This window comes from Bradysia coprophila, assembly GCF_014529535.1.
Source record: "Bradysia coprophila strain Holo2 chromosome X unlocalized genomic scaffold, BU_Bcop_v1 contig_371, whole genome shotgun sequence".
NCBI lineage: Eukaryota > Metazoa > Arthropoda > Insecta > Diptera > Sciaridae > Bradysia > Bradysia coprophila.
The window spans coordinates 11,220-36,655 of NW_023503326.1; the positions used below are offsets into that span (position 1 = coordinate 11,220).

Consider the following 25,436-nt stretch of genomic DNA (forward strand, 5'->3'; position numbering starts at 1 on the left):
TGCGTATGATTTAGCTAAATTAAAGTTGTGCAACCTCGAAGCTCAATAGCCAAAAAAAATTTTAAAAAAGAGTTTTTACTGGACCTAGACAGAGTTAAAACTAGTTATGTTGAGTCTGAGTCCAACGCTCTCTCTAGCTGTGGCGTAAGATCTAAGAGTAATTATATCTAGAGAGGAAATTTCGAACAAAATTACGTAAAAGTTGTGGTCCCAACATGAAATACGAAATGTTTATTGGTATGTGTGTTTGCCCTCTTAATTAAGAGGGCAAATTGAACTATCAAAAGCGAAATAGCGTCAACGCATACATGTGTAAATTGGTGTAAAATTATACGAAATGTGCATATTACACAAACTGATGTTGGGACCACATTTCGTCGTACAAATTTCCTTTCTAGGGATAATCGCTCTAAGCGTAAGATAAATAGAGTGCCAAAATCATATAGAGTTGGCAATCCTTTTTTGTTTTTAAGAACCAGTTGTATTGTAAAGAAAAAAGTTGATTTTGATTATGCGGTTGCTTTATTTGAGCTACGTCACAGTTAGCGATGGGGATAGAGAATATTAGTTCTGTTCTACGTAACTTATGAACTTCCTCTACACGGAAAAAACGGAAAATGTCAATGTACGTCTGATTCGATCACGATTTACGTGTGAGTCGCAAATACTACATCTCCTACGTAGTATGTACATCGAAGTCGTGAAATTTTACGTCTACATCGTACAATAAACAACTTAGTGAACCATTGGTTTTGTACATTGTAGTTGAGTGAGGACAAAACCAATGGTTCACTCAGCCGTTTATTGTACGATGTAGACGTAGAATTTTACGACTTCGATGTACATACTACGTACGAGACGTAGCATTTGCGACCCACACGTAAAACGTTTATTGTAAGTGGTTTTTGGCTGATAGTGTTTACAGAAGTACACTTTACGTTGAGTATGTATTACACTATCATTATAGTCCAGACGCTTGTGTCATCCTGTGGGATTCGAGGTTTTAAGATTTTTTGTGAATGGATTCTGGTTGAGTATCGACAGTTGTACAACTAAATCTTTTTCTTGAGGTCGATGAAGCGGTATTACCGGTAAAATTACCGTTTTAGTGTAAAACTAAGAATCGCTATAACTGAAGATAGAAGTGCCGTTGTTCGTATTTCTTTTTTTCATTAAAAAGGTACATTAATTACCTAAGTTTTATGGAAGAATTTTTTTTTTGGAAAAACAAAATGACGGAAATATGATCATTTTTCGTAGACACTACACAAAAAAACCGCTAACTTTGACGCCATTTTTGGCCGGTGTCTTTACGACCGGATTTCGGAAAGTAGGCTCATTCGACAGCTACTGGTCCCAACTACACTCAAAAAAGTTTCGAAAGTGATTACAAATTTTTTGCCCGAGATATTGAGCTAAAAGTGAGGTTAATACACAATCAGATTTTTCTTGCACCAAATTACACTCTTTCCTTTCCATTTTCGAGACATTTAAATTTGAAATGAGCCGAAAAACGACAGAAAATGGTAATACTAACGTTAATACATCCGAAACAATGCATAACCAATTTTCTATATGGGACGGACGAGTCAAAAATGGTCAAGAATGTTAAAAATTGGTTAAAACTTTCGAAATTTGTTTTGCCGTTTTCTCAATTTTAGCGACAAAAAAATAATAATATTAAACAGGAAACATTTTATATCGGTTTAGGTACATCAACAGCAGCAACTAAAAAAATATATTTATCTGGAAATTTCGTTCAAAAATCCAGAAATTTTCAAAAAAATCGTAATTTTTTCATTTAAAAAAAGAAGTATGTCTCCAATTAAACTTAAACTCATTCATTTTTGTTCTGTTTATTCGTTTTTGTTAACGAGGCAAAATTGAATAGCTCTACAACTTTTGATACTCTATCAGAATCCATTCACAAAAAATCTTAAAACCTCGAATCCCACAGAGCCACTTTTCGTGACACAAGCGTCTGGACTATTATCCCTCGTAGCAACCGAACAAAGAGAGTAATTGCCCGTAAAGCATGTACAACATAGAATACGCATAAAAAGTAAAATCGTTTGATGCAACCAATATGTTATGGAATGTGTTATTAGGATGTGTTATGCTACAACCATCAGTATAATATACAAAGATGTATAGTGGATGTGGGTATTTTGATTTCGACTGACATAAATTCTAAATCTCCACCAAATCTCTTTCCACACATCACAACAGAGTATACTTTTAATGCGTTATGTGTGATCGATTATAAATATACACACACGTTACTGTATGTACTACATTATTTACTTAAATGTGAAATTAAATCATTTTGTATTGATTACCTATTTATAATAAATGATAACAATACGATAATGGTTAACAAATTTTTCCCTAATCTTATTTACCAACAACAAATCTCCATTGGAGGCAGATATGACGTAGCTCATAACTACTGTAAAGTTTAAAAAAATTTAATGTGAAAAAAAACATAATAAAAATCATACGATACTTACGTAGTGACTGCACGTTACACATACTTGTACTGGTTCACAGAAAAACAACCAAAAGTTGTTGTTGCTTTCAAGTGTACAAAACGTATAAATGATAAATATGAAACTATTTGGTTCGTCTCGTTTTTATGAATTAAATTTTACATGAAAATTGCCGAGCCCAAATACGCAACCAATCAACTATCGCCGCTCAAAGTAAAATGTTGTTTTCTGTTCGCACACAGGCACACACATGCTAAGATTGGTGAAAAACCTTGCATGGATTAAATTAAATGAGTCGCACTCAAAAAAGGTAAAAACAATTACGGAGAAAAATGTATACGCAAAACTTGTTTTTCAAAATATTCAATAGCGTTGTATTACATACATATTGCGTTGAACATTCCGTTTTCAAGAAGGCGATCATTATTCTTGCAAATTGGTGATTGTACTACAACCTGCGAATTAGGGCTCGTTCAACGTCTACGTCATTGATCAGGATAAAAAAAACCATTGCCCGGAATACTTCTGTAAATTTAGCTGATGTTGCAATTTACATACGGATCGCTATCATGACACAAAGATGATTCAAAATTGGATTTCCTTAATGCGGAGAACTCCTTTAAAAAAGTGTTGCAGTTAAGGGATTGTTCATAAAGAATGTCAAGCATGCGAAAGAGATAGTAGTCAAACGTGGCATAATCCCAAGGCTTTTCACTCTGAGAAATTCGTATTGTTGTAATTACAAATAGGAAAGGAGAACCAAACTTTAAGTGGAACAGAATTTTATAGTCATTTACATGTTTGGGTTACAACGTAGGATCTTTCTAGGGCAAACTACCACAATGACAACAAAAAAGTGTCTTTCGTCTAGTCACAGGAGCCCTTCCCCCATCGCAAATTTTCTTAACTCCACTCCAAACACTAACATTCGAAGATCTACCACGATCCATGTCCCAATGGTGGCAATATGAAAATTTGAACCGAGGTTCCCATAGAAGAGAACCTATGATATCAGGGCTTTTGTGATTAGACCAAATAAAATTTTATTGTTCTCTTTGGAATAGTTTCTCTTAGACAGGTCCAAAGTTATCTGCTAGCATACAAAAACACAGTACCGAACTGGCTCGAAAAAGCCCATCGGGGGCTCCATGCAACTCAATTCAAAAAGGCACACAATTGGCCAGTCCGGGCCTGCAAAAACACTAAAAGTACCCGATGCTACAGATTTTTCCCAAAATTCCCAATCAAGTGAAGACCTCTGTCAGAAGGTCTCCTGTGACAAGAACGAAGAACATCTCATGGCTCTCATAAATGTAGTTCTTCCTAAAAAGGTCCAAAGTTATCTGCTAGCATAGTGACAAGCATATGAAAACACTAGAAGTGCCCTAGGCCAGAAATATAAAAGGCAACCCTCGTAGCATGTAATAGTTACTTACATGACAGCTGATAAAAATTTTAAAAATCCAGGGTCGGAAGTGGCGAATTACACACATAGGGAAAACAAGAAAATTGGTATAGGTTTTAAAAGCATGTAAAAGCCATTCCAAAACTCGGGATAAAAGTTGAAAAGTCTCGTTTTCGAGTGGTTATTGACTTCGGCTTCGCAACAAAATTCACACGAAAACTCAACTTTTTATCCCTAGTCATGTTATAGTATATTACTATACAAGGGAAGGAAATGAAAGCCCTCGGACACTTTTACTCATCTGGATACGAAATATCAAATTATTTCTTGAGTGTAGTATGACATTTTCCTTTACGAATGAGGGAAATACTTTTCCCTATGGACAGAAAGTTCATTTTCCCTCCCTAGTAAGGGAAATAACTGTTACATCGCTTGATACAGTTTTTAACATTCAAAAGTGTCGATGTATTATAAATCTCTTTTATTTCTCCAATTTCTCTCATTTGTCCATAACAAGAATATGGAGAAATAAGAGAAGTAAGCAAAATAAGAGAAATAAGAAATTTATACTTTTGAACGTTCAAAACTGTAAGTTATCTGAAATAAATGAAATTTTGAGCACTTCGTAGAACAGATCTTGTCATTTAGGGGTCGCGCCAATTTGCATATTTGGACAACCCTATTTGATCAGTGATCACTGCTTCGCTTTTGGTTAGAGTATTTATTCTGAAAATCGTCTTCAACAATAAAATCTAAGTGGTCAATGACTGAGATATAGGCTCACATACCTGATAGTTCTAACAATTGTCTAGACGTTTTCATATCAATGAATAAATCAATTATTGAATAAATTCAAATATAAACCTGTTACCCACCTCGCGCCATCTTTTTTAAAGGTCTACAACGGCTAGAGTCACCTAGCGTTCTATTTTTATATTTTAATAAAAATTCAGTGAGGTCGTTTTAAGGTGGATCAATAAAGTGATAGACAAAATAGATGAAAGTTCTAGTCGGTATTAGGGAAGTAAAAAATCGAAATAATGAAAAAGAAAACCTTCCTTCAATTCCATTGTATGACGTAGGTACTCTTTTCAATATTTTGTTTACCAGGCCCAAGTGAGTGTTGGTAAATGACTTTAATATTATCTTACACACGCACTTTTAAAGATGTTATCAAAACAAATCGGACTTGGCTTGTTATCTATTCTAGTAAGATTTATTTTAAAACGTTTAGCGCGATAGAAACACAATGGGATAAACTTTTCCTTTGTACAAGGATTTGCAACTGTTACTAAAAGCTCTCAACACTAATCGAATAATCCTTTACAACAATATTGACTTTGTTTATTCGCAACTTTTACTACTTACACGATCAATTAGCCGGGCTGAATCGGCCCTTTACCAGAGAAGTGATCCAACTCATTCGGGGTTTTGACCCTGAAATACTTTCATGTTTCAGTGACAAAGGAATAAACTTTATTGAGTGTAGACTTTAAATACTAAGAATTCTCTGTGTTGTTTTCTTTTTGTAAAAATAAATCTAAAATTGTGTATTTACGACGTAGCTCTGAAAATTGTTTTCTCGTTGATCAAACTTCAACGGTAGCAGAAAATTGCATTCCCAAAAAATAAATTCCTCATTAATACGCATTAAATTGTACACACTAGGGTTAAGGGTCTTCTAATATTTCCACTGCAGTTGATAGTTTTGTTATTAATGTAACGAATTGGGATTGTTTTTGAGAAATTGACAAAACGAGCCGATAGAAATATGCCATTTCCCATGGCACTTGAAGAGAATTTTTGTTAGGTAGACCTTCGAGCGCTATTGTAATAATAGGAGAATGATGGGCGCAACACAAACCTATTTCTTTACTTTGTAAAATTCTATTTCATCTCATCTTACAGCAGAATGAAAAATATTATTTTTCCAATAGGAACATCATAGAAGACCCTGAACCCTTAGTGTGTACAATTTAACGCGTAATTTAGGAGTAAATAATATATTTCTCGGAAAATAAATTTTCTGCGACGCAACCTTAACGAACGAGAAAACAATTTTCAGAGCTAACGTTTTACATAATCAGTTTTTTACCACAAAGTAGAATTTTTAGGTCATTTTTGATGATGATGCAACAATAATACAACCAACCAAAGTTATAGTTCTAGAGCACATATTTCGTAAAATTAATACATTTCTACCATAAGCCATACTTCTGTTCAAAAATTTGAAGAAAACATCGGAATAAATTTTTCACAAATAAAAAAATAGCTTCACAATTCCGGGGGATCAGTGGTAGAATCCTGATGTCTTTGTTACAGTAGCTTAGGTCGAAAACACACGAGCAATTTTGTTTTGCTGATTTCGACAATTATGCTGTGTTTACCGTTGTTTAACGTATGCTGCAAGTCGGATTAAAATAATAGAAACACAGCATAATTGTCGATCTCAGCAACTCAAAATAGTTCGTGTGTTTTCAGTATTCATTTTTCAATTCTCGTCTGAAAAAAAAAAGTTGGATAACGGCCGAGTAATCCCGGTATCAAATAAATTGTATCGGGAATGGAATCAACGTTTTTCTATTGCCACATAATGAAATTTCTATATTTTTTACATGCTACATGCGTCGAAAACCGTACTTTTCATGTTTTAAGCACTTCTTTCGACGCCCTCAGCATGTAATAGTAGGTTACAGTGCACCCTGCGAAAATGATTCATTACATGGGGGAACAATTTTGAGATACGAGCAACTCACAAGTGTGTGTTTAAGCGCCAAGGTTTGAAAACTGTTATTTTGACAAGGGTAGAGTTTGCATATCCGAGCCGAAGGCGAGGTATGTAACTACCCGCGTCAAAATAACAGTTTTCAAATCGAGGCGCTTAAACATACACGCGTGAGTTGCGAGTTTCAAAATTGTTCCACCATGTAATGAATCATTGCAGCAGGGTGCACTGTATTCTATTTTATTGCTTGCCCATGCGAAAATTGATTCTTATATATCAATTTCTATAAATAGCAACAAAAGCTGATTTAAATACAACTATCTCCGTAGACAAAATCAACATAACAAATAGAAATTTTTTCGGCACTATAAAACCAGTACACAGCCGAAATCGGCTCATACTTCTTCATACAAATATCCCGAAAATATTGGTATTGGTACAGCAGTATTGGTACTGCTGTACCAATACCAATATTTTCCGTACCGAAAGTGATCGAAGTGATCACACCATAGCAGGTGCCATATTGTCATTGAATTGTTATTCCGTTCCTTGATAATACATTCTAAGCAATGATTTTGTTGTTTTTGTTATTTAGACGAAAAATTTTGCAGTGAAGTGAAATGAATTGTATCTAAAATTAATCGATGTGTGAAGTGTTTTCGAATTGAAGTGAAAAATACGCAACTAAAAGTGCTCGCCATGTGTGTTCATAACAAACATTGAAATTTTTGCTAGAACAAATATGGCTGACGCTTTCAGTTCTGTGATTTTTCTTTTTAAGAATTGAAATTCTTTTGCCACACTGAACTCTCGCCACTGCAAAATAATTGTCCAAAAACACAAAACATCAATAATTATTCCCGTTTTCATGTTAGAGAGCATAAAATATTTCAGATGACGCATTCACCTTCATATGGCTGCACCCCACGAAAACTGATTTTACATGAATGACTCGAGCACCCCGCGAAAATAGAGATTTCCTGACGAAAGTGTCACGCAAATATCCCTCATGTAATCGACCATTTTCGCAGGGGCCAAATTGATATGTAAGAATCAATTTTCGCATGGGGCAAGCAATAAAATCCATTACATAACTCGGGATAAAAATAAAAAGTCTCTTTTAGTGTGTTTATTGACCTCGGCTTCGCCTCGGATCAACAAAATTCACACGGAAACTCTACTTTTCATCTTTTTATCCCTAGTCATGTAAAACTAATTTATCACCAATCATGTTGCACGGTATTTTCCATTGTAAGTCGTCCCGGCCTTAATTCCTTGATCTATTTATCTATCTGAACTGAATAAAAAAAGTTTGTACGACAATTAAACAAGGGAGAAACAAATCAATTACAAACAATCAAGTGAAATTTAGTGGAATTTTCGGAATTGTTGGTACAAAATATGGATGGCAGGCCTCCTCGAGAAATTCTTGAGCTAAAAAATAACGGGAGAGGTGATAATCTGTATGATACATCCAATTTTGTTACAAGTAGTTTCTGCGAAATGCAGCTGAATTGCTTAAATTTTACACAAATAATGTCAGCAGCACTGACTCAGTACTGCACTGATTTATCTCTACAAAAAATATTGCTACCTGTGTAGTCATAGCTGAATAGTTCATACCGAGTTTCTTACAAAGACTCACAAGGTTGTTTTTTGAGCAACAAACTCCACATTTGTCGAGAAGACAGTTTTCGGAGCAAGATTCTCAAAAATACGAGTGAGCTTTCAAGTATTGTGGTTGATCAAGGTTCAAAGTTCAAGGTTGTTTCCGAATTAATGAATTAAGTTAAAGCGTCGAATGTCTTCTGATTTATTGCCTGCTCCATGCGAAATGAATCTAAAATATGCTTCAGATAATGGATCATTTTCGCAGGGTGTAACCTGCCATGCAATAGTCAACTTTCGTGTGGGTAATGAACTCATTCAGCTATATTTTTAGCGTAAGACTGTAGGTGTAAGTGGAGGCGACGCAAGAACAAACTGATTTCAGCTGCATAATTCAAAAAATAGTATTTTTCCTCACAAGTGACGAAAAGTAGAATTTTTCAAGACTAGTCGGCTTCGCCTCGTTAGGAGTGTAGTATTTAAGGACCAAAAAGAGGCCGAACGTTTACACCTCCGGAATTCGCGATTTGATGATTGAAAGTTGTTAAGGGGTCAAAAATAAGACATTTTGGGGAGGGAGCCAAAAATTTCCTCCGCGCCCCGCCCTCTGGGACCCCATTGAATGTCATTTGCAGAGTCTTTTTCTACGATTTATGGAAGACGAACGTCTAATAATAAAATTCTCCTAGATCACGCAAATGATCGGTGAAAGTTCAAACTTTATTTTAGCGATTTAAGTTTTTCCAAAATTTCCACTTTTCCGTCACATTTTCACAATTTTCCCCAATATCACCGAAAATTAGGCGAAAAATTAGAGTTTAAAGTTAAATAACTCGCGCAACACATTTCATAGAGAAAATTTTTGTTAAAGTGAGATGTTCTCTGTTCAATTCTACGCACCCTCCCCGTTTTTTTTTTTTTTTTTTTGGTTGTCATCGGGTGGTATTTGGCCCAATTTTCCCTCCACTTACCATATATTAAAAAAAATATATTTTCTGTTGTAGAGCAGATAGAGAGTTGGTTTCAAAGTAAAAGTTATAGAGTTTTGTGAGTAGAATATTTTAGGAGTCCAACAAAATGGCTGACAACCGCCATCTTGGAAATATCGTTCAAATGTAGGGTTAGAATTGGGAATTTTAGCTTCAACTCCGGAAATAGGTAAGATACAGAGTTCGGAAATTTCGGAAACTTATCAAGATTTGACAAGTTGTGGATGTATTAAGGGTGGGTGTATGGGTAAGGGCAAATGTAAGTGCAAGGATAAAAACCTATCATGCACACTACTTTGCAAGTGTCAAAATGCCTGCAGCAACAACTCCGATGTCAAATAAAATTTTTAAGTGTAAAATCATTCATATGAGATCTCTGCTTTGAAAAATAAAATAGCAATATCGTACATACTGCACAGTTTTCTAGCAAACCTATTTCCAGAGATAAAATTAAAATATAATTTTTCCAAGATGGCGACTGTCAGCCATTTTGTTGGACTCACAAAATATTCTACTCACGAAACTCCACAACTTAACCTTTGGAAACAACTCTGCATCTTACCTATTTCCGGAGTTGAAGCTAAAATTCCCAATTCTAACCCTATATTTGAACGATATTTCCAAGATGGCGGTTGTCAGCCATTTTGTTGGACTCCTAAAATATTCTACTCACAAAACTCTATAACTTTTACTTTGAAACCAACTCTCTATCTGCTCTACAACAGAAAATATATTTTTTTTAATATATGGTAAGTGGAGGGAAAATTGGGCCAAATACCACCCGATGACAACCCAAAAAAAAAGAAAAACGGGGAGGGTGCGTAGAATTGAACAGAGAACATCTCACTTTAACAAAAATTTTCTCTATGAAATGTGTTGCGCGAGTTATTTAACTTTAAACTCTAATTTTTCGCCTAATTTTCGGTGATATTGGGGAAAATTGTGAAAATGTGTCGGAAAAGTGGAAATTTTGGAAAAACTTAATTCGCTAAAATAAAGTTTGAACTTTCACCGATCATTTGCGTGATCTAGGAGAATTTTATCATTAGACGTTCGTCTTCCATAAATCGTAGAAAAAGACTCTGCAAATGACATTCAATGGGGCCCCAGAGGGCGGGCGCGGAGGAAATTTTTGGCTCCCTCCCCAGAATGTCTTATTTTTGACCCCTTAACAACTTTCAATCATCAAATCGCGAATTCCGGAGGTGTAAACGTTTTGGTCCTTAAATACTACACTAAAGCTTAAGACGTGTCCTGAAAAAATTCTGCTTTCATTACGAGTCACGAACTACGTTTTCTGTGCCGTAAGGATCATAATGAGACGAAAATAGTTATTTACGTATCGATTGAGGAGGCCGAAAGAGTTACTTATTAAGTTTTATATGCTGCCTACTGGGGACGAAAGTTGAAAAATGTAAGCCCAAGGGCCGAAAGTGACAGAAAATTGTAAGCCAAAAGGGCGAAAGCGAAGCTTTCGCCGCGTGGGCTTACATATCTGTCACTTTCGGCCCGTGGGTTTACATTTTTTTCTTTCGTCCCGCAGTAGGAAGCATTTAAACAAAACAAAAACGTTGCAACAATTTGAGCTTTTCTTAGCAATCACTTTTCGATCGTAGGTGCAGTGACGAAATACGTCGAATTATGATCCTAAGGCACAGAAAAATAATTGTTTGCCGCCACTGTCAATTTTAACGGTGGGTACTACCAACATTTTAAGTAAATAGATTATGGTTACCTCGCTTATTATGCATTTATTACGTATGTAGGGTTTTCAGGTGGTAAAATGTATCAATGCATGTGTGCCAACTTCAAAAAATAAAAAATAAAAACCAACTGCTGACCGGTGGCGACTCGCTTGAAGAACGAATAATAAGAGAACGAACTACGTACTCCATTCCATTCGATTTTCTTTTCTTTTTTGATTTAGTCATAAGGCCATAAAAAGTTTCTCAAAGGCTATAATCGTACAGTATGTAATTTTCAAAAAAAAATAGCGAAAAGTGTCACAGGATTGTTAAAAATATCGGAAACTATTTCGATAGCGTACAACCAAAGGAGTATCCTACCTGTTGAAGAATGTAAGAAAGGATTCAGTTACCAGTCGTTGAAGAACCAACAGAACACACGAAAATGTGAATGAAACACAATATTTGTCGTAGTAAGTAAACAAATTCAAAAAATAAAAATCTTCACTAAGTCAGAGTATGGATCTTTTGAAGTGATATTATAAGCGATCAAGACTAATATAATTTTCTCAAATAATACACATTCAAACCTCTACCCGCTAATACCCTTACAATGCTCGCAAATATTTTTATTTTTGCCATATCACTTATATCATTCTGTACACACATGCAGCTTCATACATATAAATAATATATGAATTCGCGAATGTGTACTACCTATCTACTAAAGTCGCACTCTGTTGTTGTTATATAAAAGATTATAAATTCGCGAGACACATAAGACCGTTAAGACATTAACCAAGTTCAGTTTTCGATGATCGTTTGCTAAGTGTTGACGCTTTATTACGAATTGACACAAAAAAAGTAACGAAGAGAGAAAAAGAAATCTTGTAAATATTAACCGAAATATTGTTCTGTTGTGAATTTTTGAAATAATTTTCCACCGAATTATTCTTATCAATCGAATTACACCGCACCTGTACGTAAACGTTATATGAAGAAGTGAAATTCAATTCTTTTAATACGAAAATCGTAACATTTTATACGAACTAATCGAGAAGGATATTAGATAATTTCTAAGTGAAACAACCGTACCATTTAACAGAAAATGGTTATTCGATGCAAGGTAAATAAGAAATTTAAAATTTAAATTGCTTCCATTAATGTCACGTATAGAGTTCAATAACGAAAAGGAACCGTGTGGTTTACTTTTGAAATGTGAATATTTTGGTGTTACATTTAATTTCTAACCGCTAACGGTTTAAGTTTAGCGAAAAGTTTCACTTAAATGTGATGTATCGAGCTTCTAGCCATGTAAAGCTCCTAATTGTATACGAAATAGCACGTTCGTTTTAACACATTCTGTAAGGTTAGCACGTGTTTTCTTTACGTTGTTATGCATTTTATGATTGATTCGATTACAGCTTTTTTTTATTTAAAAAAATAAATAAAAAAAATAAAAAATTTAAAATAAAAGTAAAGCTAAAGCGCAACATTTGACTCAGTACCTTGATTTGCACACTAACAGTTATTTTCATGTGACTGAATTCTCAATTTGCATTTCTTTAAAAAATGGAACCAATCGCAATTGAAAATAAATTGACGGAAAAAAAACTTTTGCCCAATTTTTAGTTCAATGAATCCGATTAAACTCTATTAACGTATTTGAAACAATTTACACTTCAGTTCTAATCTAAAAAAAATGGTTTGTAACCAATTGGTTAAACTATTGCGCATTTTCCTAATTTTTGTTAAACAATATTTCAGCATGACATTCTTTCAAAATAAATATTGAATCAATTGCAAGAAGAATAAGGAAAACATATTTCACGTTTTTTTTTTATTTCATTCGTCTGTTTCAATTATTATTATTTTGCGAATAATTTTTTATCTGTTCGCCGTATTTAGACGTGGCACATTATTCGCTTTGCATACATTGTATCTTCTTCGGAACGAAATAATTTTTTCATCTGGAAAATTAACAATTCAAACATTAGTAGGGGATCGTAAAATGATCGAGATAAACTTAACACTTTTCTGCTGAACCTTTTTTCTGAAAAATATTTTAATATTAGCAGATTTAGTGTCAAGCTCAGATTAGAAAAAAAAATCCCAATCAAGTTAACAATGGATTATCCTTTATCCCATAGTTTTTCTCAAAATTTGATAAGACATTGTTGTGCACCTATACTCTCACTGTCCTATCTAAGCTGTTCTTGCTGTTATTCTTCATTAGTCTCATTTGTAATGTGAACATTTGAATACAAAATAAGAGAAACAATTGATACGAAAAATAACAGCAATAACAGCTTAGATACGAAAGTGTCAGTATCTACGTGTGCAAAACAGTAAACATAAATTGGTTTCACCTGTAACTGTAAAACTGACAATAGATTAATAGGGAGTTGCTTTTATATGCTATCATAGTACAGGGACTTCTTGAAACGCGAAGTCACATTAAGTCTTAAACTTCGACGCACTTCATCGACGTTTCCAACCCAAAAGATTAGAAAGCAAATGAAAAATCTAGTTGTTTTTCATCATCCTTAACATGAAATGTCTAAATATTTACTGCGAAGACAGTCACGTTTTGTTTACATCGAACTTCTACTTAGGGATCATTCATAAAGTATGTCACGCGTGACGACTATTTGTGTCTCTTTCTATCAATTTTTCAATCATATCTAGCATCACTTTCGCACGCGTGACGCACTTTATGACTTATGTTTATTTCAGTATTTGATTAATATATATTTAATGGAGTCGAATGGGTTGTTAGTACCTCAAGTTTGACAATTTTAAATTTGCGAGATTAAACGACAGCAATTTGAATCATTTTTTTACCATTCTTCCTCCTTTTACGAATTTTCTGTGTGCCAAGACTCTTGGACCAAGACACAATTAGACATTATATTGAGTACACAGTCCCAATAATATGTTCTCCTGAAAGCTAATCGCTCGAACATTGAAATTATAACATAAATCCAGTCTTAATGTTTCATATATTGTTAACTTTATAATGTTATTGTTTAGTGCAGTAGATCAACAGAAGCCTAGAAGGGGCAATATAATTTGGATTAGTTATTTTAACTTGTCTTCTAGGACCCGTCAAAATTTATATGAAAATATTCAGTGACGAGTACCCCAAGGCAAGTTAAAATTAACTGGTCTTAGTTTAAGAAAATGTCAACAGTCTATTTCTTCATAAAAAATGTATGGAAGCTCGACCTATAATTTCCAAGCTTTACGTCGACTTATGATAATATTAGAATTGCAACAACAACTAATTATAACCCTCATTTTCCCTATAACCAAAAAATGCATTAAAAACGTTAAGTGAAGTTCATCTAACATCGCAAATTTTGTTTTACATTTTTGACGAAATATCATGCGTGTACCTAATTATCGTTTCTCGAGCACAAAATACTCCACAAGCCATTTTTTTTTCTTTGCCTTTATCAACCTTTTCTACATAAAGATGTGTTCAGTAATTTCTTTAATTCATTTTTTTTTTGCGATAAAGTATTTGAACGTTCTTTTCAGTTAACAACACATCACATTCTGTTCGATATTTTACTGTATATACGTTCGAACAGATATTAATAGGTTTACTATATCTTGGGCTTATTCATATGGATTCATATTCAATAATTTTTTTTTCGATAATGATTAGTGTTTTAGCTTAATGACGATTGACGAACTTTAAAAATAGAATATAATACTATGGTTTGTTGGAGGCTCGTATCATGAAAATGGAACAAAAGTTCTGTTACCACGCGTGTTTTTGATAACGTTTTTTTTCTCTCTCTCTCTTGTGTTTCTGTTCACTCTTTTTTTTCTTACACAGAATTTTCCATCGACACAAACAGGTCATTATAAATTAATATGAAGAGTGCATTTTATAGTGATACCCAGCGATGAACATCGATATAATATTTTTAGTAAACAAATGATTCGATCGATTTATAAACAAAAATATGACGCTGTTATGGCATAATGAAGCGCGTAATGAGATTGTATTAAGGAAATGAATTTTAAACGAACGAAGGAAGGTTTTCAAGTCACCGAACGATGAAACAACTTTATATATATACGCATGGACGTGCAATTTTAATATACTTACCGTAGCCGCTTTATAATTTTATGATAAAAATTGTAAAGAATTAAGAATTATAAATGGACAACCTTTTGTAATTCTATATTTTTGTTGCATCAGATATCCGTTGCATCAGTAAAAGTTTCTTACAAAAATTAGCTAGGGATAAGAGAAGAACATGAGCTATCAGTGAATCGACATTATTGATCGTCACTCAAATAGTTTTTATACAATTTATGGAAATAGACGTTCTGAGAAGCTATGTTCTGAAAGAACACGTTAAGACACCTCTGAGTTGATCACGAAGACATTTGCGTCCACATGTTCTAGTGGCGCTTCCACCAACTTAAAAACGATTTCTCTGTGTTCTAAAAATGTCTTCTTCTTCCTTGCTTAATTTTTGTGTACCAAAAATGTATGCAAAATATCCACTGAGTACTTTCCTAGCCTGTTTGTTCCGAGTAGGTATCTGAAATCTGTGGAATTTGAACGAAAATTGTTTTATGAAATTCTCAAAAGTCTAAAGAGAACTCTCAGTGAGGATTTTCATCACGTCAAAAAGTTTCAAATTAGCATTAGTCTTCCAATACACAAATGTTTTAGTAAAAGCTTCTCAGTCGAGATTCAAGATTTCATTGAAAATGAGTTTTCTTTTAAAAACATAAATCTTATTTTGTGTTGGAATTCGACGCTTGGCCTTGACACCATACATGATTCGAATAGAAAAATATTTACGAACCAGATTCACAAGAACTTTAAAAGTTTTCCATGAACAATGTTAACCAATTTAATTTAGTAAGAATAGTATCACGTGAATGAAGGCGTGTACATTGTGTTTATGACTGCTATCGATCGTATTTTTTTCCATTCAACCACATACGTCCAACACCAGCAAAGAATACTATCTAACAAAATATTTCTTCACTTACAGCATTTATGCCGACATGTTCTCGAGAATCAACATAAGCTACAGAAGTTTCTACAGCAACAAATTCGATTATGCAGCCGTGAATCGGTGAGAGCTCAGCCACAATTTGAAGAGCCCAGCTATGATTCGCGACCACGTATACAAAAACCAGACAATAACTATGTTTTACATTCAGCTGACACCGGATCCGAATCACTTCAAATCGAGCATAGCCCACACGTCGGACAATTGTTTCGGGTAAATTATTGTTTACGCTTTTCTAATCAGTCAATCGGTAGCTCATATCTCGAACGTAATCGATTTATTTTCAATGAGTGTGGTGCCGGAACGGAACAATTACAATTTTCAAGAGGAAATTTATTATACCGAGATACATATATATATATGCATGCTCCAAGCAGCGACTACCACGACTACCACACTATGCACCAAAGCTAAATTGTTTATTATTGTTTATTATTCAAATTTAAATTTCTAAGGTCGAATTCGAAATGATGTTGTTGTTTGCGATACAGTTGATTTTGATTGAATTAACTTTGTGCACTAGAGTGCTCTACTAACTGAAAATTGCATATTATAGCTCTATAAGAGAAATTGACTAGTGCTTTTTTAGGTTGCGGTTATATTACGCTTAACTACTTAAATTTCAGTGAAAATATCAGATGTAGACAAAAATGATCTGCTCACAAAAAAGATTATGGAATGGAATAAGAGCTCATTGAATCACTAAAGTAAATATAGTGTAGGCGGGTAGTCGCATTGTATGGTTAATGTAATGGTGACAAATTCAAAGAGTGCAACTATATGATTTAAGAACTGCAAATGCATGCAAATTAGACACGTTCCCGACTCTGTTGTGGGTCCACTTCATTTCGAAGACTTAGGGCTGAGTTTACCTGTAACTTTTCATTTTGATCCCGACTTATGTACACAAGGAATACCTCAATCTGTAGAGCAATGGCCTCACGCCCTATGTATTACGGGTTCGACTCCTAGTTCATAGGGTTTTTTCTAATCGTAAATAATTATTCTCTGCTGTTAGTTAACACTAGTCAGCTCTATCAATCGTAATAGGTTTCTAATAAAATCCTAGATGTCCGAACACAGCCATCATACGTCATATACGTACATGAGTCACAATCGTGATTCTAAAAGCGACACCTATATTCCAATAGATCAAGCATACGATTCATAATTCTAAAACTTCTCCAAAAAATGGGTATGCACAACACAGTATTACCTTTCCTGCCCATCCTAGGAACGAAATACAAAAAAGAAATCCTTTACAGAGCTGGGCTTCGTCTCGGATCAACAAAATTCACGCGAAGACTCTACTTTTTATCTTTTTATGAAGGGCGCCGAAACAAGTAAAAGACGTTCTTGAAACATGAAAAGCACGTTTTATGACGCATGTAGCGTAGCATGTAAAATGACTATAACATGCTTTTGAGTTTTCTAGGTTTAGTTTATGAGCTCACAGCATTTCAGAGCTCGAGATAAAGATGAAAATGCAAATTTTCTAGACTTTTCAACATTTTATCCCTTGTAATGTAAATAACTAATGAAAATCCATTACATCATGGTAAATCATGTTTCATTGTTTCATATAACTTTCTGATAGGCTCATGATACCCAAGGTATAACATTAAAAAAAAACATGTTCTCCTTTCAGGCATCTGACTTACGCGTTCGCCTCGCATCACCAACCCAACTCCAACCGAAACCAGAGGTAGATGATCTTGCATTCGGAAAGTTCTTCACAGATCATATGTTAAAAATATTATGGCACCGAAGTTTGGGCGGATGGCAAAAGCCGGAAATAACACCAATGGAAAATCTAGTCATTCATCCCGCAGCCAAAGTTCTTCATTATGCAGTTGAAGTAAGTGGGGAGAAAAAGGGAATGAAAATTGAATCTAAATCAATGAACTCAACACATTTTTACCGACTAAATCCTTTATTTGGCATTCTTAGCCAAATGAATGTTAATCTTCAATCACATGCTTGTGAGTGAGGTGCCACTAATCTCGTTAATCTCCAGAGGAGATTTTCAATTTTCGCTTTTAATTATTGTAAAAGTCATTGTGTTTTTTTTAAAGTACGCAAATCACTCTCGTGCTTGTAAGTAGAAATTATATCACGAAATTTTATCTTTTCTTTTTTTTTCGCAAAACACCTAGACACCTTCTCAAGCTTATTATTCTTTTTCCCAATTAGACTTTTTTTCGTACGTTAACGGTGGTGTTTGTAACGTGATATATAGACTAAACCTGTCAAATTAGTAATTATATTTTCTTCAATATTGATAATATTTATCAACAATTTTGTTTTCAGCACTTTTTTTGCGAAAAGCCTTTCATGCTAGTGCCAATTTCAAGTTATCACTATCTGATAGGCAAAAAATATCAAGAACTTTTTTAGGACATTGAAAAATAATTTAAACTTACGGCACTGAATGAATGTTAACTATCTGCGTTTTAGGTGAGATAGGTGCTGCGTAGATAACAGACGCGTGCGTTGTCTTTGTATTTTGCATTTGGCTTCACAGAAATTTTGCCACGTAATTCGAAGCAAGGTCATACGTATAGTTATGATCCATCTGAAAATACAGTAGATTATTGAATATGATAAAATCACACTTGTGCACAATGGTGCTTTGATTTGACCTTGATTGCGAGAAATTTCACGCATATTGAGCTGCTGATTATACTTTGTTGAAGAACATAGTCAACTTAACAGAAAAAGAAAAAAAAAATTTTAAAAAAAATTACGAAATGGAATGGACTGCTGAAAAAATCTTCTGCAATCTAGCATTAACACTCTTAATACAAACGTAATGCTTGACTTCTCTCATAATCTACGCACTTCCAACCGACCGTTCCATCAGCCTTCCAATATTTTCTATGTCGCAGTGCTTTGACCCAACCAATGACTAAACGTTTGCTTAGACTAAGTCTTTTTCAAATTAATAACAACAAAATGTCAGAATTCTCTAACATCTCAGACTTCCAACGGATATGCCGAATGTTTATCTTACATCTCTTTCACTTTTTTACTCAACCACGACATAGTAAAGTAAACACAGGGACGATTCATTTTCCAAAAGTCAAGTTTGGTACCTAGTTTGGAGCAGTGTACTTTACAGAATGAACATTATAAATTTATTTCAAGAGAGAGGCCATTTCTACCTGTGTTTACTTTACTCAGCAGGACACAGGCACCAGAACAAATTTTTTATAACTGTCAAAAATACTCTTATTTTTTACCCGAAAATATCTGACTTCTGCGTCGAGTAGGCCCCTTTTTCTAGTGCGTTACTTTACTATGTCGTGCTACTAAAGTGGCCCGAGCAGTAACCACACAAGTCAAAACAACAATCTTCAAAACAAAGAAAAGATCGCGGAAACGTGTTTCAACGTCTGTGAAGGAAAACTAGTTTCCGGAGGGTGTACCTAGTCACATCGTTTACTTATCATTTTGTTTTAACGTTCATATATCATGTTGCTATATAAAGACCACATTTTATTACAGCCAAGATCTTATCGTCATCAGATGACATATAGCTCTCTCCGTAAAAAGTACATTTCATTGACACTTTTTTTTCGATTTTTGTTTCCTAAACCAAATTATATAACTCAGTTGATTTATCACGCCAGAACTTTGTTATTGAAACTCCTTCTTTTTTCAATCTCACAAAGTAAAAACACACCTTTCAATAATGAGAATAGGATAAAAATGTTAAAAAAAAAGAAACGAAAAAACTACTTGACGGGTTGGAACATAAAATCCTGAATGGAATTACGTTTTAAAGCCATCGAACTTGAAATATAGTTTTGTTCCATTGATCCAGACTAAATGCCAAAAGTTATTAGATGACGTACATAACACACACTGATGAATGAAGACAAAAAAAGTTCGAAATAAAATCGAGTTTTAGTTTGATTATGCTTGAAAGTAATCTATGTCTCAGACTGTCTATACTTTTCGCAACTTTATCAACAGTAGATGCGATTGTTTCGGTTGAATGTAACAGTTTTTTTTGCAATGTCATCTTTTCATTATATACCCAAAAATTTGGTGATATCCTTTGAACGTCTGGTGGCAATATATCAAAAGATTGACGAACAAAAAAAATGTTGGGTAAAAAACTGTCCACCAAAAAAAACCACCTCTCGAACAGAGGTTATCTAGTTGTGAAAACAATTTTTCTTTTAATTTATTCAAATTGTTTACATTGAATCACACACAATTATAAATGATTATGATAATGCTGATGAAATGCACCATTAACCAACGTCACATACTCGCTTGGATGATAATGAAAACAGCACAAGTTCCGATAATAGTTTGTGATGAGCGTAATTGTATATATCGTCAGTAGAAGTGATACAATAGTGGATTCACATTGCTCAGATCATGATGGCCAATAATGATTCCTTTTTTTACAAATATATATGATAGCATCGTCGATAGCGCTCGTAACAGAAAATTGATCCATCAACGAAACCCTTGCGAAAAAATAGTAAAATGAGGGTACACACAAATCGCATCTCCTTATTTCCAATACCAAAATGAGGGTGAGAGTATAACTGGCACACATTAGATACTCTGAAAGTTGGCAATAATCATACTCTCAGTTCGACCAACATCTAAACAAATTGAGGATACCACAACCACAGTCACAAAAACCTTTTTTTTTCGCTCGGGAAAACCTAGATTGTAGTGGAAAACAACACTCAATCGAACACCATTTTTTTTCGCTCGGGAAATCCCGGATTGTAGTGGAAAAGAAGGCTCAATCAAATTTAAAATTCGTAACCATGATCTCTTTAAACTTGTTTACATGTTAATTGATAGAAAGTATTTAATTACATATAAATAATGCTAATAACAAAAATATATTCTTGCCATTAAATCTGTACAGAACGGGGCCTTTGTTTTTGATTCGGTTTATTTGTAGCAGTCACTTGTTTGTTTATTTATTTTAATTTTTTTTAATGATCAATAACAGTCACTCGCCCAATTACAAATAATAATCGTGCAACAAGATGAATTTCCGGAGGATTTTTTATATTTTTCATTTTGTTTTGGCGGGTTATCGGTTCCTCTTTTAGTTAGAGATGAGCGGGCTAACCAAATTAGAGGAAAAAAAATCTGACCCTGCCCAATCCTTTTCACTTTTTACTGATTTTCAATTTATCGGGTTTCGATAATTCAATTCGTAACGGGTCGGGTCTCATTTCCTTCCAGTTTCAGTCTACACTTTCGACTTTACACCTCGAAGTGAATAGTACATTACTGTCTTATTGGGACAGACGAAGGCGAGGAATACTATACATCCCACACGCCTCAACAAAAAATGTCCCAGCGAGACAGTACGGTTTTTAGCAAGACAGTAATGACCCATTTGCTGGCCGCAAGACAACAAAATATATCGATGGGACAAATGATAGAAAGGGTACTAGTAGGTGAAATATGATGATCCGAGCTTGGAGACAGTACATTGTGTACCGTTCAATACATATAGGACGCTCAGAGCGTACACCTACCAGGTACAGTGAATGGTAACGTTACGCGAGAGTAGGTTCTGCAACAAGAACAACTATTGTATGCCTTAAACCATATTTGTAAGGCTCGCACTACGTCGTTGATCAGGTATTGGCCCTCTTTACTTAAAATTCCTATATTACGGATTGCTCGACGTGCCTTTTGAAAACGAGATGGAACCGTTTTCATAAACTGATGTATTTTAGTATTGAATATCTCCATGTTCTAAGTTGTAAGGCCTTGTCTAATCGAATAAAAATTATATTATGACGACAGCTAGAGACACGGTTTCACTTATCATAAAGCTCACTCTGCATAAGTAATCCTTAGAGAATTTCTACGAATTGATAGTCATCTTATTGCGTTGTTGAAGTCATTTCAAATCGTCTGATCGTCGTTTAGTTACAGAAAAAATTTACACAAAATCGTGTTAACCTCTGAACAGAAATGAAATCACGGGCGTAATTTCATCACCGCTCATGATTAACACACTTCAATAACAATAACAAAATTCAGCAGTTTTGTTGCACTTTATTGAAGAAAAAAAAGATGAAAACTTATACAGCCAAGATAAGTGGAATAAAATGCAGTTCTTTGATAATTTTGAAATAATATTTTGAATTCCGACCGATCGGTGAATAACATTCCATTTTTAGAAATGTTTTTAAATTGAATTGAGAAAAATGTCTCTAACTCAGACCGATATCTCTTCTCCCCATAGTTATTCGAAGGATTGAAAGCGTACCGAGGCGAAGATGGTCGAATACGTGTATTCCGTCCCAATATGAATATGCAACGGATGAACATCTCAGCATTTCGAACTGGCCTACCCACCTTCCAAGCAAGTGACCTGATTCAGTGCGTGAATCGATTGGTGTCAATCGACCAGGAATGGGTTCCACACCAATACGGTGCCAGTTTATACATACGCCCAACCTTAATCGGAATTGACGTAATTTGCTTAATCTGTTTGAAAATTGAAAGGTCGTAAAATTTTGATTCCATTTGAATATACAGCCAACGCTTGGTGTCGCCGCTTCAGACTCAGCCCTGTTGTACGCTATCTTATGCCCAGTCGGCGATTATTTCAAAGCCGATTCCGATGGAGCGATTTCGTTGTTAGCAGATCCAAGATACACAAGGGCCTGGCCAGGTGGTGTTGGCGATCGTAAAATGGGTTCAAATTATGCTCCCACAATCCATGTACAGCGGGAAGCAGCTAGCAAAGGACTGCAGCAAGTTCTATGGTTGTATGGACCGGATAATGAATTGACAGAAGTGGGAACCATGAACATATTCATGCATTACATCAACGATCAAGGAGGTAACGTACTTCTATCGATGTCAAATTTATTTGAGAAACAAAATGCGATAATGTGGAAATGTTAAAAATTGTAGAAAAAGAGCTGGTCACACCGCCATTGAATGGCCTTATTCTACCGGGAATTACCAGAGATTCGATTCTTCGTCTCGCCCGACAATGGAACACATGCCAAGTGAAAGAGGAGAAATTTACAATGGATAAAATTATCCGGCTGGTCAAAGAAGAAAGAGTAAGAAATCAATGAACGGTTGAACGGGAACCCTTTTTTTATTTAAAAAAAAAATGTTTTTGTTCATTTTCCAGTTACTTGAATTATTCGGTTGTGGAACAGCCTGCGTTGTAAGCCCGGTGAACCGTATTCAATACTTGGGCGAAGACATTCCCATTCCAACAATGCAACAACACAATCCCCTGTTCCAACAGTTGAAAAATGAATTGTCCGACATTCAGTATGGTCGCAAGGCTCATCCATGGGCTGTGTTGATTGATTAAATCGATATGAACGAGGCGCATATAATGGCCGGATATGATTAATTGTCCAACAATTTGCATTTATTATTTAAATTTGTCTTTTAATAATTTATTTTGTTTGAATTGACGGCTAACGAAGGAATCGTTCGTCGATTATGTAGTCCCAGATTTAACGTAAACGAAAATAGAGAACCCCATTGACAAAATAGCTGATGTACTTCCGAAATAATGTTGTTGAAAGTATACGGTTAGTGTTATAGTTAATGAAATAATGAAAAAAAAAACTTTTGCAGCCATCGTTACAATGTGCATATGCATATGTTCGTCAATATGTTACACGACGTGAAATAAGAAGCCTCCCCCATCATAAAATTTTAGTTTTTTTTTTGTCGGATTCACCAAATTGTTTCACACTCTAATTTGCATAAGAAACGAGTGTCAACACTTGTTTCTTATGCAAATTACGGCAGCTCTGGATTGTACTTTTCTCCCACACTTAAGGGTTTTTCTTTCTTTACTTCATTTCCCATCCAGCTAAATCGCTGAGAAAAAGTGGAAAGAAAGCTAATTCTGAAGTTGCTGACCTTTGGTCACACACTTCACTTCCACCAGTGAGTGGAATATTTTTGAGGTCGGTCCTCTTAAAATTGATCAGCATTTACGAATAGGGGACAATCGCATTAAAAGTCCAACTCTACATGTCGACCGGTATGATGCATAAAAACCTAAAGTTTTATAATGGAATCAGGCTTCAATCGGCTTTAAATGTTTGAAGCGAAAGAAAAGAACTAAAAATGTGAAAAATTTAAAGTATCGAAATTGAAGACTAAAAATTAAATTGAAAATACTTTTTGACAATTGAAATATAAATTAGAGAATTAATCGAAATTAGATTCGTTTCGGATTCGTGTTTCCGAATCGATCTGGTCGTACAGAAGATGATAATGTGCATTTCTAAATTTACTTAAAATGTTTTTAGGATTTTACTCTAATTTTAATTGACTTATTCAAGTCATTTTATTTCTTAAAATTTAAATAATTTAAAAAACAAAAACAACATTCCGTACAACTCTAACAAAGCTACTCGAAGCTGTGACAAATATTTGATTTTCATTTTATAAGTAAGTCTTTAATTTGTTAAATAAAAATTCGATTGACCCACCCTCGACGAATTATATATGCTTTTCATTTACTTACCCTTGTTAATCCATTTGACGGCTACCAAAAAAGTTTCACACGAAACACATTGAAAAGATTCGCGCGCCTGGAAATGAGCATCCTGTATATGGTAAATATAGTGTGGAGGTAATGCCATTCAGACGCGCGGCCTAGCACATAAGTTCCATGCCAATGACATCTTTTTTTAAAATGGTTGACCACGATTTACTAGTATTTCACAAAAAATTTTCACTTTCTCACAACAGATGTCCCGACTATCTATTCAATTTTTTTGCTTTCAACGAAGGGATAAGATGGCGTTTGTATCAAACTTTCGCGCCACCGCACATCTGATTCGGTTATATATGACATTACCTACACACTATATTTACCTTGATCATGTCAAATACTTTTGAAAAATGAAGCTCTTCATTTCTATAAATTGGGGAACACACAAAAAATTGCAAAGAAACTCGGTCCACTGTTGTGAGATAGGCAAACTAATGTGCCAGTGTCCAATACTCCGTATTAGAAGGAGACACTTTCATTCACTGATCGTAAATATTTTGTGTTATCAAGAAAAAATATAAAAAGTTAAGAAGAAGAAGAAGAAAAAAAAATTCAGGTGCTCGTATCTCTCAAAACGCCTTTGCTACGCTAACAATTTTTTAAAATGCATCTTTTCTCTATTTAAAAAATGTCAATGCACGTGGAATATGGGCAGATCACAGACCTCTTGATTGACGAAACGTCCTTCTGCTACAATCATTGCAGTCTCTAGCAGCAACAGAAAATTTGTAAAGGACAAATATAGATTGGAATGGATTTTTCTAATTGATTCAAAAATTCAACATTACCAAAATTCTGAAAAAACATGTAACTCTAAGTCCTTATTAATTCCAAATGCACTATTTTCTAGTATTACCCAAGGTAAATATAGTCTAGAGGTAATGCCATTCAGACGCGCGGCCTAGCACATAAGTTATGACAGTTGAAAAAGAATGAAAGAAA

The 25,436-nt window shown here is 34.5% G+C and overlaps 1 protein-coding gene across 1 annotated transcript; it reads left to right on the forward strand.

Annotated features, from left to right (window-relative positions):
- The first annotated feature begins 11,620 nt into the window (after window positions 1–11,620).
- LOC119069570 (branched-chain-amino-acid aminotransferase, cytosolic) lies at window positions 11,621–24,440 on the forward strand. The gene is made up of 7 exons (XM_037173650.1): window positions 11,621–12,027; window positions 15,929–16,162; window positions 17,598–17,807; window positions 22,194–22,424; window positions 22,490–22,796; window positions 22,871–23,025; window positions 23,100–24,440. The coding sequence occupies exons 1-7, from the start codon at window positions 12,010–12,012 to the stop codon at window positions 23,286–23,288; spliced, it is 1,344 nt and encodes a 447-aa protein (XP_037029545.1). The 5' UTR covers window positions 11,621–12,009; the 3' UTR covers window positions 23,289–24,440.
- Window positions 24,441–25,436: the final 996 nt, after the last annotated feature.